At 42.5% G+C, this 14,514-nt stretch overlaps 4 protein-coding genes and 1 non-coding gene across 7 annotated transcripts in view; 3 read left to right on the top strand and 2 right to left on the bottom strand.

Moving 5' to 3' along the window:
* Nucleotides 1–14,514, top strand: part of LOC115762606 (coiled-coil domain-containing protein 186) — a 28,704-nt gene that overhangs the window by 13,194 nt on the left and 996 nt on the right. Inside the window, exons 2-7 of the mRNA XM_030704902.1 lie at nucleotides 12,297–13,078; nucleotides 13,135–13,254; nucleotides 13,321–13,384; nucleotides 13,437–13,591; nucleotides 13,657–13,799; nucleotides 14,197–14,377. Coding sequence (XP_030560762.1) covers nucleotides 12,297–13,078; nucleotides 13,135–13,254; nucleotides 13,321–13,384; nucleotides 13,437–13,591; nucleotides 13,657–13,799; nucleotides 14,197–14,377 — 1,445 coding nt within the window. The remainder of the gene's footprint in view (nucleotides 1–12,296; nucleotides 13,079–13,134; nucleotides 13,255–13,320; nucleotides 13,385–13,436; nucleotides 13,592–13,656; nucleotides 13,800–14,196; nucleotides 14,378–14,514) is intronic.
* Nucleotides 3,463–8,113, top strand: LOC115762612 (TPPP family protein CG45057). Of its 2 annotated transcripts, none has more exons than XM_030704910.1 (3): nucleotides 3,463–3,492; nucleotides 7,231–7,618; nucleotides 7,678–8,113. In XM_030704910.1, exons 2-3 carry the CDS (start codon nucleotides 7,241–7,243, stop codon nucleotides 7,858–7,860), a joined length of 561 nt encoding a protein of 186 aa, XP_030560770.1. In that variant the 5' UTR covers nucleotides 3,463–3,492; nucleotides 7,231–7,240; the 3' UTR covers nucleotides 7,861–8,113. The 2 variants fall into 2 exon arrangements, with proteins under 2 accessions (XP_030560770.1, XP_030560768.1); XM_030704908.1 differs by lacking the exon at nucleotides 3,463–3,492 and adding an exon at nucleotides 6,910–7,134.
* On the top strand, nucleotides 8,969–10,750 carry LOC115762610 (fat body protein 2). 2 transcript variants are annotated; one of them, XM_030704906.1, is made up of 4 exons: nucleotides 8,969–9,833; nucleotides 9,895–10,119; nucleotides 10,181–10,354; nucleotides 10,414–10,750. In XM_030704906.1, exons 1-4 carry the CDS (start codon nucleotides 9,564–9,566, stop codon nucleotides 10,702–10,704), a joined length of 960 nt encoding a protein of 319 aa, XP_030560766.1. In that variant the 5' UTR covers nucleotides 8,969–9,563; the 3' UTR covers nucleotides 10,705–10,750. The 2 variants fall into 2 exon arrangements, with proteins under 2 accessions (XP_030560766.1, XP_030560765.1); XM_030704905.1 differs by having other exon boundaries at nucleotides 8,971–9,833; nucleotides 9,892–10,119.
* Nucleotides 10,752–12,069, bottom strand: LOC115762608 (probable tRNA N6-adenosine threonylcarbamoyltransferase). Its single transcript, XM_030704904.1, has 3 exons — nucleotides 11,858–12,069; nucleotides 11,115–11,800; nucleotides 10,752–11,052 (listed from the first exon to the last, which is right to left on the bottom strand). The coding sequence occupies exons 1-3, from the start codon at nucleotides 11,970–11,972 to the stop codon at nucleotides 10,810–10,812; spliced, it is 1,044 nt and encodes a 347-aa protein (XP_030560764.1). The 5' UTR covers nucleotides 11,973–12,069; the 3' UTR covers nucleotides 10,752–10,809.
* Trnam-cau lies at nucleotides 14,425–14,497 on the bottom strand. The gene has a single exon. It is a non-coding gene; the product is annotated as a tRNA-Met (tRNA).

The raw sequence follows: 14,514 nt of genomic DNA, 5'->3' as shown, positions 1-14,514 counted from the left end.
ACACAGCTATTGAAATTCACTGCAGTCTGGTAAAGCCTTTTTTTTGGACAATTAATAATTATTATTATAAACACATTTTTATTTATATATTCTTTAAACTAAGGTATATACATGGTTTTTGTGCAGGGTATTTATAGGTACGTTAGGTTTTTATGTATCACAAGCTGTTGAAATTTCTTAAGCATCCAGGGCATATAATTTTCTAATACTTCTTAGCCATATACTCAAGCAAGTAGCTAGTCTATAGTTAAAATCTGCAATTATATTGATTATTTAATATTTTTATTAATTTTTACTATATTTATTGTCATTGACATTCCCCCATTTATTTCCTTTGCTTTAACTTTTTAAACAGGGTATCTGCCAGTCAGTCAATCGTATTGGCTGTCACTGTTATTGTTATTGCTGTTGCCGCATTCAAGTGGCATTTTGTGGCCCTCTTTAACTGCAACTGCAACTGCAACTGGAACTGCTGCAACTGATTTAAGATGCGCCTCGCGTTGCCTTTTCCCGACAGAGCCCCAACGGCATTTCAAGGTGAGTGAAGGCCAAGGGCCACATTTGTCCAGCTACGTCGTAGGCTTCGGCCTGGCCAAGGCCTTAATCGCCGCAATCCCAAATTGGAATTTGGTTTTATTTTTAGCCACAATATCTGGCCATGCATCGCAGCGCAAGTCGAGCGTCTGATTAGGATTGATAGCATTGGCCAAATAGAGTTATACTCCGTTTGGGCCCAGAGTTGAGAATTGCCCTTGAGCTGCGGCTATTTACAGCTCACAGCTGGATTGATAAGTGCATTTTAATGTCGTCTCTCTCTCTCTCTCTCTCTCGCTCACTGTGCCTTCCCCGGCCCGCTTCACACTTCCTCTTAATCAAAGCCCAATCCAGAGCAGCGGCCCATAATTTGCCAGAATGGCCACCTTAATGATCTTGTTAGTCCAAGAGCCTCAATGCCTGGCCTGGACGTCTTTTGTGGCAGCTGTCCAATTCACTTTAAATTCCTGTCGCCAACTGGAACAGCTGCAGCTTCAGCTTCAGTTTGTGGCGTTGTTTGCTTTGCAAATTCCTGGCCCCAACTGGAGCTCTGCTCTCTGGCATCCATTTGAATTTGTCGTGGGCTGTCGCCTCGCTGATTTGTGCATCATTAGGTCTAGAAATTCAGGGCTAATTACTTATTAGCCGGGACACACCTTCGCGAAGCCGGTTTTGCTTTGATTAAGACAACTTTGTGTGCGATGTGCTTTGTTCTGGTATACCCTTATTAGAGGGTAGTATAAATTTAAGACAGACTTTGTTGAACTTACGTGAACTAGTCATTATTTATGGATACTGAGAAATTGAGTACTTGGTAATAGAAGACAAATTTGGAAACAATCCTTCGCTAATTGAGTTTTTTTAGAACGTTTTTCGTTTAGGCAGAATGAGTTTAAGTATCTGTCATACTTAAACTGTTCGATAAGGTCCACTATATTATTTAGCTTCCATATAAAAAGAAACTTACCGCCTTAGTATTTGTTAAGAAATCATGTTTTTTTCTAAAACACATTTATAGTATTGTGTCAAGATAGGTGTGCAGTAATATAATTAGTTACCTGAAAATGTATTCAATCTTTGGCAGTCCATATCAACTCTTTATACCCAAGATAACCTAATCAAAGGCGAAGCAAACGCCTGTGACATCATATAAAGTATATATATATTCTTGAAAAGTAAAAACAGCTGAGTTGATAAGTAAATATTTTCGTCTTGTTTATTTCTATTGCAAATAAACTCTCAGTTTTAGAGTTCATAAACTTAATTTGGAACAGGATTGAACTATTACATCATGTCAACTAAATGATCGGTCGAAGTTGAAGCTTTTATATGAAAACTCTTTTAAGTTTTTCAAGATTTCTATCTTAGCCAAAAGTTGACAATTGATAAGTTTATTGTACTCCCTACAAAATAAACATATTCTGAGCACAAAATTAACGACCAATTTTAGTTTTAATTAGAATAACTTTCTTGTTTTTCAAGATATCTTAACCAAACTCTGGAATCACGCACATTATTATGCTTATAAGTTATAAGAAAAATTTCTTTAAGATCGGACTGATATATCCTTAGTTCTATGGGAACTATGGCGTTATTTATAAGAACTTCATTATATGGCCAAGCATGGACATGTATTTGGCAGTGTTAGGGTATTTCTTCTTCGGCAATTCGCAGTTAACTATTTCCTCTTGTTTTTTTAACGTTCTTTTGCCTGATATTTGTTCATTCCTGCTCAGTATGACGCCATCGCAGGCCTTTGGCCACAATGCTAGCCAATTATGTGAGTGACAGGCCGCATATAAATCACGGCCCCAGTCGGGCTTAGACTGTGTATTAACAAAACAAATTTTGTTGCTTGGACAGCAGCATAAGTAAACACGCTTAAGGTGTTTGATTAAACTTTTTCTCCAACACCTTTCCCAACTTGAAGCTAGTTAATTTTCTATATATTCTAGGTTCAAAGAACTCATTTGCCCGATCCGAGATATAGAAATATTTTTGGTCTAGTAATCGTTGAATTTCACACAAAAGTCATTTGCATATGAAAAACATTCGAGGCCTTTGCCACTGTCATCGAGTGCCTAGCTGCCCCCCTTCCCATACTATAAGCTCATATTAGCACAGGTTGACCCCGCCTCTGCCACGCCCTACTACACCGCCTACTTCCCCCTGCCAGCCCTTGATCTAAGTGCGCCTCGCACTTGTTGTGTTTTGTTTGTTGTCAAATTTCACGCATCGTTTTCTGTTTCGTTGACGAGCAATAAAAATTGACGGCTGCCCCACTCCCTGGCCCAGCCCGCCTCCTCATCTGCTGCGGAAGCTCACTCGAACTGAGAGCTTTTGGCATTTCACACTCAAAACAAACGGAATACGAGTGGAATTTCAGTTGCCTTATCAACGGGCGTCACTTTTTGATAAATGGATTTTTGTTCTCTCTCTGCGCCTCTTTACGCTCAACTTTTTGTTGTTAGTTTAGCTGCGTGTGCTTTTTGTTTTTTTGGCATTTATAAATTTTGTTCTAAGTCAAATGAAGTCATCGCATTAAAATATATTTTATATATATGTATACGCAGTTTCCCTGCGGGCTAGAACTTGGTTAACTTGGCCAGCTCGAAGAGCTAGCTGGAGCGGAATGTATGCCATGATTTATGGGCTTCATTTTCGACTGCAAATTCAACAGTTTCTTGTCTTTTTATGTGCTGCCAAGAGTTCGCTCTGAAATTGCGCTCGCCGCAAAGCTCACTCAAATCACACGCAAAAATATCACTCATACGCCGCTTGTGCTTTGGCCCCCGTCGGGCGCTGGCTGCGCATTTAGTCAAAACAGTTGAGTCTCAACAGCCAAGGCAAACGCGCGCAGCACGGCAAACATTTTGAAAAACAACGTAAACAAACAACAAAACATATTTGAAAAAAGAAATATTCTAATTTTTATATATCTTTTGCGTCTAAAATAATGTAAGTTATAAAGTGTTTCAAGTTTGAACTCTGCTGCCTGGTTGGAAATTATCATAAAATTAAATCCCCTCAAAGTGCGACACACACACATACACACACACACACACACACACACGCACAACAACAGCATCGCGTTTAATCTCTGCCGCGGTGCGCTTTTCCCTTTGTGGAAATTTCAAGTGCTGCATGACCCATTTTCTCTGCTCCAAAATAGAAAATCGCTGCAGCTCCTTGTTTTTTCTTCTTTTTTTTTCCATATATAACAATGCGTTATATGCGTAGCATCGTTTTAGGCGCATTTGCCCCCTCTCCATAACATTCCCTTCCGTTTGTATGTATGCGGCGCTTGCGCGTTCCTGTGCTCCTGCTCCTGCAGGGTCCGGGCAGGCAGCGTGATGTCATCTAGAAGCTGCCTTCCATATCATCGTGTGTATACTTCAAAAACTGTGATGCATATGTGCTTGGGCAGACCTTGGGGCTTTGTTGTGCCTGAGCCTATACAACTGTGCCCCCTGCTCAACATTTTTTTTCTGTTGTTGTTGTTGATATTGTATTGCGTGCTTGTGTGACACCCTGCCCAGCAGCAACCCCTGCTCCCCCGGCCGTGCTGTGTATTGCGCTTCCTGTTTAAAGTGCTTCACACACATTTAATTTATGCAGCGCCTAATATTTCATATACTTATCGTATTATATATTGAGGCAGTCGCGCGTATTGTGACCTAAATATATGGCTCTTCCCCTCTTTAATGCATACAGTCTGATTGTTTCGAATAGTTTTTAACATACCCTGTACTCACTGAAAAACTGTGTGTATGAGGCATCTAGAGTATTTACATTGGAATTCCTAAAGTTTTTGTATATACATAAAAGTATAAATTCATCTGTAATCCCACACATAATTTACTTATTATCGAAGAGATAGATCGTTATTAAATATAGAAACTGAAAAAAAAGAAACGCTAATCCCACCAAATTTTATAGCCCTAAGACGACGTACTCAAGAGTTATTTAAGAATTCATTTTATATAGCTTAGCATCAGGCTACTACGAGGTATCTTCTAGTCTAGACTATCTGCTCGACTGCACTTGTTACTTCTGCCTGCCTTAAAGTCACATCGATGGGAATTCAAATTGAATTTCAAATTTGGACAAATCTAAATACAATTTTGGCTGGCCACGCGCTCTGTCATGAAACGAGATGCGGATGTCGAGAGATGAACGCAACAATTTGTATAGTCATACATGTGGTCATATATATTTCAAGTGTATATATATATGTGTGTGTGTATCTGTGTGTATATTAATGATCTCGGCAGCCAAAGCGGATTATGAGGTATCTTTTGCACGGCTGGGTACTAACTAACTTTTTTTTCTTGCCCAACCGCCAGACTGTCTGAACTTATGCTTTGCGGCTCGCCTTTTGTCGTGTTTTCTGGTTTGTTTTTTATGTATTTATGGTTTCCAATTACCGGAACACAAAGGGCTGCAAAGGCAATATATCGATGGGCGTGCTACACACGCAGACTTATACGCTGTCTTATAATTAGTTTTTACACTTGACATTTGCGGAGCTGACCTATACCCAATCCCAACTAAAGAGGACGTTTACCCACAAGAAAGCAGCCTAGATTGTACAGTGAATACTCGCTTGACGCACGGGAGAACTTCCGAGAATTTAAGAGAAACTTTGAAGACAATCAGGCAAAAAATGTATCCCTTCTTACCTATATTCATTACAGGGTATTCAAATATTTGTCTGAATTTCGATTAAGTTCGTGTTGCTCTCTCTAGGGAGTTGTACGTTAGTGGAGGCTTCACTTTAGTTGGATGTCGCTACAGGAAAGCGGCCTAGGCTGTTGTACAGTGGAAACTCGCTTGAGGGAAAACATGTATCCCCTCTTACCCACTTTCAGTACAGGGTATTCAAATATTTGTTTGAATTTAGATTAGGTTCGTGCTAGAAAACAATTGCTCTCTCTAGGGAGCTGTACATTACTGGAGGTTTCACTTTAGTTGGTTATCGCTACAGGAAAGCGGCCTAGGCTGTTGTACAGTGGGAACTCGCTTGAGGGAAAACATGTATCCCCTCTTACCCACTTTCAGTACAGGGTATTCAAATATTTGTTTGAATTTAGATTAGGTTCGTGCTAGAAAACAATTGCTCTCTCTAGGGAGCTGTACATTACTGGAGGCTTCACTGTAGCTAGTTATCGTTGACTTCTATTATTTCACAAATGCATCTCTATATTTGTTTGGTTTGCCTCACCCAAAACCAAACCCCGGGCGACGTAATTGCGACGCGTAATGACGATGACATAAGCGATACGATTTAGTCGACCCCTTTAACCCCTGCTGCCCACATATATAGTATATATTAGATGTACACACTGGCTGCAAATAATTGTCGATGATCCAAAGCCACATTTGTTACGCTCCACGGGTCGCTGCATGCCTCTGGATCTGAGCGCAACCTTGACCCAGGCTATCTTATCGCCAGCTCGTCGCATTCAATTACCTGGATCTTGTTGCAGGCCCATAACTGGTTGCCTTCCGGGACCTTATCGTAATTTAAATTATGCGCGTGCAGCTACCACAATTGTCTGTCTGCCTGCCTGTTTATATACATACATACCATATAGATGCCAGGCTTAACTGGCGCATAATTAATGATCGCCGCATTGAAAGCTCACGTTTTATTTACTGTTTACGTTCGATTTGTGCGGGCCCAGCTACAAATCTTAACATGCATGTTAAACATGACGACAATTTATGCCATGCGCAAAACATCTACGAGATTTATGTGCTCTATAATAGGGCTAGAGGGCGAAAAAAACGGTTTGTGCTTCGGTTTAATTAATGATGGGCAAGCGAAAGCCTAGTGTAATGTCTGTGCCGTTATGTGCGGGATCTACACTGAGAGAAAAACAGCACAAATTAAGGCCTACAAAGTAAGGCTTTTTTAAAGCGATTCTCCCTACTTTAAATTCGTTTCTTTTTCTTGCTTTTTATATATTTTTTATTTAAACAAATTCATCAAAGAGCGCTGGATTTGAACCAGCGATCTTTCGCTTATCTGTGCGATGCTCAAACATGTAAGAAGAACTTGTTCATGACGTCATAAAATAATAATACGCAGAACAAACATTTAACAAATTAGCTTTAAATCTTAAAGCGAAGTTTCCTTTAAATAAGGAATTAAGTTTAGATCGATTATAAAGCTTAGAAAAATAGGGAATTTTGTTTCAGTTGTTAAATAGTCGTTCCACGGTAGGGATACAGCTGTTTGTTTATCATGCGATTAGAATTCTAATGGAAGACGCTAATGAGCAAATGTATTGAGCTCGGAGAGCAGCTTTATTGCGTCACTTGAAAGCTAGATCCGACTAACCTTCCGCAGTTAATTAGCGGCCAGCATTTGTGAAAGCTTCCATTTGGCGCTATTGTCCGCTCGCAACAATGATATCATCGGAATAAAGTGTGTGCGTGTATATATAGAGGTATAAAGAGAGTGTAGTCTGATAAGCTATCTTCATATAGAGATATATAAATATGCGGGCAGATTTGATTGGAGTGAAGCTATAGCCGATAGTCAGATATAGAAGCCAGAGTCAACGCCATGTTACCGAGCGTCGTGGCTCACAGGTGAGAAACTGCGCACAAAACTTGGGAACCAGGCAGCAGCTGGATGGATATATGGATGCACACTTTAAACGCATTAAAACCCACCGAACTTTGCAGAGCCCACAACATGTCTGAGGCCGGAGCAAATGGCAGCAGCGAGGCACCCGCCGCGGAACTGGCGCAGCTGGCGCTGGAGGAGACCGCACCGAAGGTCAGTTTTTCGGATCAGTTCAAGGCGTTCTCCAAGTTCGGCGATACCAAGTCCGATGGCAAGCTGATAACGCTATCGCAGAGCGACAAATGGATGAAGCAGGCGAAGGTGTTCGACAAGCAGATCACCACCACCGACACGGGCATACACTTTAAGAAGTTCAAGGCCATGAAAATCACGCTGGCCGACTACAATAAGTTCCTCGAGGATTTGGCCAAAACGAAAAAGGTGGAGCTGGCGCAGATCAAGCAAAAAATGGCCGGCTGCGGCGCACCAGGCGTGCTGCAGGTTTCGGTGAGTTAGCCTTGCCTCTCAATTCCAACTTGGCTTTTCACCAACAATCTCATCCAAAGGCGGGCAAGGCCGCTGCCGCTGTGGACAGGCTGACGGATCCCAGCAAGTATACGGGCTCGCACAAGGAGCGCTTCGATGCCACCGGCAAGGGCAAGGGCATTGCCGGGCGACGCAATCTGGTCGATGATTCCGGCTATGTCAGCGGCTATCAGCACAAGGACACCTACGATGGCGCCCATTAATACCACTAGGTGCTCGACATTCACACACACACACACACAGATCCCTGTGTTTTGTCTCACAATTTTCCTGATCTTTGGCTAATTTATTACCCGTTTTCCAATGGTAGCACCAGTTATTTTTGTATTTCCCTCATTTTCCTTTTCTTATTATTACATATAAGTTGTGATTAAGTGCTTAAAAATAAATTTATATTAATTTACAATTATTCGTTTCGTTTTATATTCGTTTTCTTTCTATACCCTGAACCCATTAAAAATGGGTATAAGGGTATATTGTATTTGTGCAAAACCCAAATGTATGTAACAGGCAGAAGGAAGCTTCTCCGATCCCATAAAGTATATATATTCTTGATCAGCATCAATAGCCGAGTCGATCTAGCCATATCTGTCTGTCTGTCCGTCCTTCCGTCCGTATGTATGAACCCAAGGATCTCAGAACCTATAAGAGCTAGAGAAATTTTAGATGTAGGTGCTCCTAGTTCCCGCGCAGATCGAGTCTGTTTCCGATAATCGATAACTTACTCCGTTTCCAAGCAATCGATAAAAATCGATATCGATATCCTGTTTTTTGGGCAATTTTGGTAAATAATAAGAGCTAGAGTCACCAAACTTGACATATAGCTTCTTAAATAGAATATATACATATATGCATTTGATGTTGAAAGAAGAGGGTTCAGGGTATTCCCTAGTCGGAAGCTCCCGACTAGAACCTCTTACTTGTTTTCTTTAATTTTATATACAAAGCGGCCCAAAAGTTCAAAAACGTTTACACATCAAAATCAAATTTATATATATCTCAAAAAAAAAATAAAATATATACATTTATAAAATAGAACTTTTTGCGAGCATAGCACAAAACTTTTAATAATACACTATACAAAAGATGATCAATAAATAATACTTATACTAATGCTTATACCAAAGATAAACTGACATACAAATTTATGTGTGCTCCAAAATACGTATTTTTATTTTCAATTCAAATAAAGTGAAACATATACAAGTTCTTAAAAGCGTTCTATTCGTGTAATCGAAGCAAACTTAAATTGTCTTTTATCAACATTTTACAAAAATATATATATATTTTTTTTTAAACCAAAATTTTGAGATACGAACAAGCCATGTTTGAAATTGGATCAAGCATTGGAATCGATTTTATTTTTATCAAGTTATGGAACTTGAAAAATTTAGATACAGAATCGAAGTAAGGTTCAAGCCAAATCCAAAATGATATCAAACGTTAAAATTGATTAAGGTTTGCCTAATTTATGAGAGATACGAAGAAGAGTTCTTAACAAGATTCGTAAGGCACACATTTGTAGAATGTTCTTTGTTCCTTTGTTTGACAAATTAAGATGTTCAGCTAAAAGAGAGGTTTAACTATAGCCAAGTTGGTAATCCGTAAGAAAATTCATTTAGTTTCGAAAAAGTTCTAATAAGTGGTGATCAATCCCGTACTCTAACCATGAAGGTGTTTGGCATGCTTAGAGGTAGATAGCGACAATAAAACTGACCTCGGAAAACCAGAGCAGTGTGAAGCAGATCAAAAGCTAGACGAGCCCAGCGACTACAACGAAACTGATAGCTGCCGCAGCAGCTTTTGCATAATAAACCCAACCGGAGGCAGTTGAAGGGCTATCGATTGCAGCCAGCAGCCAGTCGATCGGTGCTAATCGCAGATCGGATATAAGACCAGATATCGTATGACCAGCGACTATAATACTAAGCCGCGGGCCTATAAAAGTCGCCTGCCCAGGCCTGAAAGCCAGCCAGTGCAGAGTCGCCAGCCAAATAGATTTGATTTTGTCGTGGAGCTCTATCGTAGCATTCGTGGAATATTAAAGCAACGCACAGTAGATCCAAAGGTGACAAAAAGAGCTATGGCATTTCGTGGCAAGAATGCGGTGGTCACAGGCGGCGCTGGAGGAATTGGTCTGCAGGTGGCCAGGCAGCTGCTGGTGGCGGGTGCCGGGGTGAGCTATGACTGAAGTAATCCGAATGTAAACAGTCAAAGATATGCGTGCTCCACAGAAGGTTGCCATAATTGATATACAGGATAATCTGGAGGAGTTTGTCAAGCTGCGCGCAGCGCATCCCACGCAGAGTGTCATGATTATTAAAATGGACGTTGCTAATAAGAAGGGCGTGGAGGCCACCTACGAGGAGATCAAGAAGACCTTCGGCAGCATTGATATTGTGGTAAATGTGGCGGGCATATTCAATGACAAGGATGTGCAGCGCACGCTCCTAGTCAATCTGGTGAGGCAACCAGCTACAATTCTTGGTTACACGATTCGAAAAGTCGATCCCTCTCTTACAGGGCGGCATCATCAATTCCAGCTTGAGCGCTTTGCAGTACATGAGCAAGGAGCACGGCGGCAATGGCGGCATTGTGGTCAACATGAGCTCGGTTGTGGGTTTGGATCCAATGTTTATAATACCTGTTTATGGTGCCACCAAGGCGGGCATTATAAGCTTTACGCGTTGCCTGGGCGTAAGTAGCTAATGGAAACTTGCTGAAGATCCCTTTTCAATTCCACTTTCCGCGACCAGAACGACAAGTTCTATCAACGCTCTGGCATTAGGTTTGCCACAGTCTGTCCCGGCGCCACCATGACGGACATGTTTACCAATTTCACGGAGAAGATCATCTTTCCAGAGACCAGCGATGAGACATATAAGATTCTGGATCGTCTGAGCAAACAGAGCGCCACAGATGTTGCCCGCTGCATTCTGAATGTGCTGGAGAAGGAGAAGAACGGCGCAGTCTATGTGATTGAGGGCAAACGCATCATACCCATTGACATGAAGCCGTACTGGACTGGCAAGGAGCCGGCGCTTTGAACCAACAACATATCCAAAAGCTGAACAATACACAATTAACCACTAATCAATTTGTCGCGGGTAGTTTTTAATAAACAATCAAGCATACTCTATGGGTGGCCATATCTAATCCTGTCGCCAGTTGACCAACACCTCATCCGTACGATATCGTTGCGTTACGAATGCATCTTCCAGTGGCATTTGCGTGCCGGCGCTGAACATTTCGGCGCCCGCATGGGCTATCATTAGGCCATTGTCAATGCAGTAGCGTTCATCGATGGCGAAGAGTTTGCCGTTGCGCTCCTCGCACATGATGCGCATCATCTCCTGCAGGCGCTCGTTGCAGCCCACGCCACCGACAATTAGGACCTGGAACAACCAACAGACTAAGATATACACATGTACGGATATATAGAGAGTCTCTCACTGACCTCATTAGATTCACAGTGCGCCATGGCGCGCTCTGTGATCTCGACTAGCATGGCAAAGATGGTTTCCTGCAGCGAGTAGCATAAATCCGCCTGGCTATACTCGGGCTCCGGTTCATCCTGCTGTTTCTTTCGCTTGTTGCGCCGCTTGCCAGGCTCCGCCAGTTCCTCAATATGCGATAATATGCCAGAGAAGCTGACATCCATGCCCTTTACCACATACGGCAATTTGATGTATTGTTTGCCCTGTTTGGCCAGCTGTTCAATGTTATAGCCCGGACTGGGATCGTTCGACAGCTTGATAATGCGCGCAAATCTGTCCAAACAGTTGCCCACAGCAATGTCTATCGTTTCGCCAAAGATGCGATAGCGTTTGTTGGAGTACGCAATTACCTGGGTATTGCCGCCGCTCACGTACAACACAATTGGATTCTGGGCGCCTGTTATCAATCGACCCATTTCAATGTGGCCAATGCAATGGTTAACACCCAGGAGGGGCTTCTGCCAGAGCAGCGACAGCGTGCGTGCCACAATGGCGCCAACCAGTAGAGGTGGCGCCATGCCAGGACCTTTTGTATAACAGATGACATCCAAGTCGCTGGGCTTAAGTTGTGCCTCCTTCAGACTCGCCTGCACTAGGGCCAAAATTGCCTCGCGATGATGCTTTGCCGTCTCCTTGGGCAGAAAACCTGTTGCATAGATATAAAGTCAAAGCAAATCTAGTTGAATGGCAGTATTCGAGATACCTTCACCGGGCGGTGTTATGTAGGTGCGTCGCACATTTGCCAATACTTTGCCATCGTTTATGATGCCAACGCCAATTTTATTGGCGCTGCCTTCGATGCCCAGCGCACAAACCATAATTGTTTACTTTTGTATTAGAGATGAGCAATATCGGCGCACATGTGACTGGGCTATTGTGACTGACAAATCTCGGACAAACTGTGAGTCACTGTGACTGCAATATTGCTCATCTCTTCTGTGCGCGCCTCTTCTACTTATTTCCAGCTGTTCGATAGCATAACATTAATTATCGATGACAAACATATGTTAAAGTGCATTGCGAATGTCAGTGGCGCCAGTGCGTGTCAGCATGGTTGTGTGAATGTCGCTTTTTAATAGGAGAGCAGAATGTAGTGAAAACAAATCAGTTGATTTTTGCAATATTTTGTATTTATTTTAAAGTACTTAAAATGGAAACGGCTTCAACGCCGACCGAGCCAAACAGTGAGGGCATTGATTTGGCTGCTGATCATAGCTGTGGACTAGCTAATCAGGCGGCTGTAATAAAAATAACAAATGACGCCGACGTGGATGCAGCGACAGATTCTACGGAGCAACAACAGCATCTGGAATGCAAGAGCAAAGTACAATGCGAGAAAAACACAGAGATAGCAACAACAACAAATGAAACTACAACAGAAGATAAGAATACACAAGTAACAAATGAGTTAGCCATAGTTAAGGAAATGCATGCGTCTGTTGTCGAGCAAATGGTCAGACAGAAACCCGAGGACTCCACAGCAGGCATCAGTTATGCAGATCTCAAGGCGCAGGAGGAGGAACAGGAGCTCAGCAAGGATGCTCCACAGCAGGACATACTGGCACATGTGCACTGCCTGGCGCAGCTGGAGGAGCAACGGCGCAGCTATGAACGCCAGCTGGAACAGCTGCGCACGGCAAATGCCCAAAAGGATAATATGATGCAGTTGCTGCAGCGCGAGAATGCGATACTTGATAAGGAGAAACAGGCATTTCGCAATGAAATGGACTTGGCCAACAAGGAGAAGGAGTCGACTGTCATCAAATTTGCCATGAAAGAAAAGCTGCTCATCGATGCCAAAAAGGAGAAGGAGGCTGTCGAGAAGCAGCTGGCCGATGCCAAAAAGGAGGTCAAAAACGTTTCAACTCGCTTTCAGGCGGTGCACGAGGAAAAGTCGCGCATGACCTATATCATTGACGAAAAGGTAAGTCCTTTGCATAAGACAACGAGTCTATGCTAACAATGTTTTCCATTTTGTAGTGCGGCGAGGTGCGCAAGTATCAGCGAGAGCTCGAGAAGCTAAAATTGGAAATGGGTCACTTGGAGTCCAAGCTGAAGTACCATGCCAACAAGCTGAGCATTGAGGTGGAGGCCAAAGCGGTAGGTGGCATATAATATTCCTTAACCTTCTTGGAAATGTAAGCTCTTCTTATCTGGAAACTTTAGCAATTGGAACGCAAGCTGGAAGAAGAACGCAATGCGCCCAACAAACTTGAGGAAAAAGCCAATGGTAAGTCCTTGTGCAGGCTCTTATGTTCACTAATTATTTATATCTATTGTAGAGAAGCTAAAGGTGGAATTTGAAGCCAACTCAATACTCCTGAAACACGACATTATGCGCAAGTCCGAGGCACTGGACAAGCTCACCAAGGAGCATCAAAAGCAAAGTGAGGCTAACAAGGAGCTGCAGCAGCAGCTGCAGGAAATAAACGCAGCGGTACAATCCACTATATCTTTTAATATGCAATTCTGGCTTATTCATCAATGTCCTTTGCTCTGCAGCATCAACAACTGACCGAACAGTTCAAGGAGCTGCAGTCGCAGCATAGCTCCGTGGAGGCAGCCTACAGCGATGAGCTGCTGAATGCGGCCAAGCTGCATAGCCAATTGGCTGAGCTGCAGCTTCTGCGCACGCAGAACACAATGTACGGACTTTCAGCTAATCAAAGTAGCATTAGTTTAGAGTATTTATATTCTTCGGGCTCCGAAGAACCTACCGAACGAATGTTCATGATATTATTGTCCGATGTTGATAAGATTTTGCCTATATGCTTAAAGAGCTTCATTCTGATTTGTTAGGTTTGTTAAGATATCTAGGAAAACTAAAGCAGCTATTGCAGAATTATCTGATCCGTCCGATTCCGACATATGTACTGCCTGCACCCACGCCATGTTTCATATTGATAGCTTTTAACTCAGGGAAACTAGTTTGATTGGCAACAGATGAGTAGACGGACATCGCAAATCGAAGTTTTCTCCACGACAATACCTGAAAAAATTATAATACCATCAATCGCTAATTTATTTCTTACATTTCCACAGCAACGAACAGAAACTGGCTGAGGAGCAGACAAAAGTACAAAAACTGGAGGCCACTGCGCTGGACAATGAGACAGATTTGTCGCAGCTGCAGCAGAAGAAACAGGAACTGTTGAGCATCAACAAGGAGATGAGCGAGCTAATAGTGCGCCTGCAAAATGATATCTGTCTGGCAGAGTCGAAGGTAAGTGCATAAGGAAAAAAATAAAAATATATCTTAAAAAATGTACATGCCCCGGGTGAGGCTCGAACTCACGACCTTAAGATTATGAGACTTACGCGCTGCCTACTGCGCCACCGAGGCCTTGTTGTTAAAGCATT

This window comes from Drosophila novamexicana, unplaced genomic scaffold, assembly GCF_003285875.2.
Source record: "Drosophila novamexicana strain 15010-1031.04,08,12 unplaced genomic scaffold, DnovRS2.1 tig00000644-arrow-pilon, whole genome shotgun sequence".
Taxonomy (NCBI): domain Eukaryota; kingdom Metazoa; phylum Arthropoda; class Insecta; order Diptera; family Drosophilidae; genus Drosophila; species Drosophila novamexicana.
The sequence above is the reverse complement of the archived record's forward strand: the minus strand, read 5'-3'. Positions and strand labels throughout refer to the sequence as shown.

What these genes read in the sequence shown, in the direction of transcription:
- LOC115762612 (XM_030704908.1), top strand. Translation starts at nt 7,109, where the DNA reads ATGTTACCGAGCGTCGTGGCTCACAG. An exon ending in CCGAGCGTCGTGGCTCACAG is followed by an intron (nt 7,135 to 7,230) that starts GTGAGAAACTGC and finishes CGAACTTTGCAG; the next exon opens with AGCCCACAACATGTCTGAGG. An exon ending in CAGGCGTGCTGCAGGTTTCG is followed by an intron (nt 7,619 to 7,677) that starts GTGAGTTAGCCT and finishes TCTCATCCAAAG; the next exon opens with GCGGGCAAGGCCGCTGCCGC.
- LOC115762608 (XM_030704904.1), bottom strand. Translation starts at nt 11,972, where the DNA reads ATGGTTTGTGCGCTGGGCATCGAAGGCAGCGCCAATAAAATTGGCGTT. An exon ending in CATAACACCGCCCGGTGAAG is followed by an intron (nt 11,801 to 11,857) that starts GTATCTCGAATA and finishes TCTATGCAACAG; the next exon opens with GTTTTCTGCCCAAGGAGACG. An exon ending in CGCACTGTGAATCTAATGAG is followed by an intron (nt 11,053 to 11,114) that starts GTCAGTGAGAGA and finishes TGGTTGTTCCAG; the next exon opens with GTCCTAATTGTCGGTGGCGT.
- LOC115762610 (XM_030704905.1), top strand. Translation starts at nt 9,564, where the DNA reads ATGACCAGCGACTATAATACTAAGCCGCGGGCCTATAAAAGTCGCCTG. An exon ending in TGCTGGTGGCGGGTGCCGGG is followed by an intron (nt 9,834 to 9,891) that starts GTGAGCTATGAC and finishes CGTGCTCCACAG; the next exon opens with AAGGTTGCCATAATTGATAT. An exon ending in GCTTTACGCGTTGCCTGGGC is followed by an intron (nt 10,355 to 10,413) that starts GTAAGTAGCTAA and finishes TTCCGCGACCAG; the next exon opens with AACGACAAGTTCTATCAACG.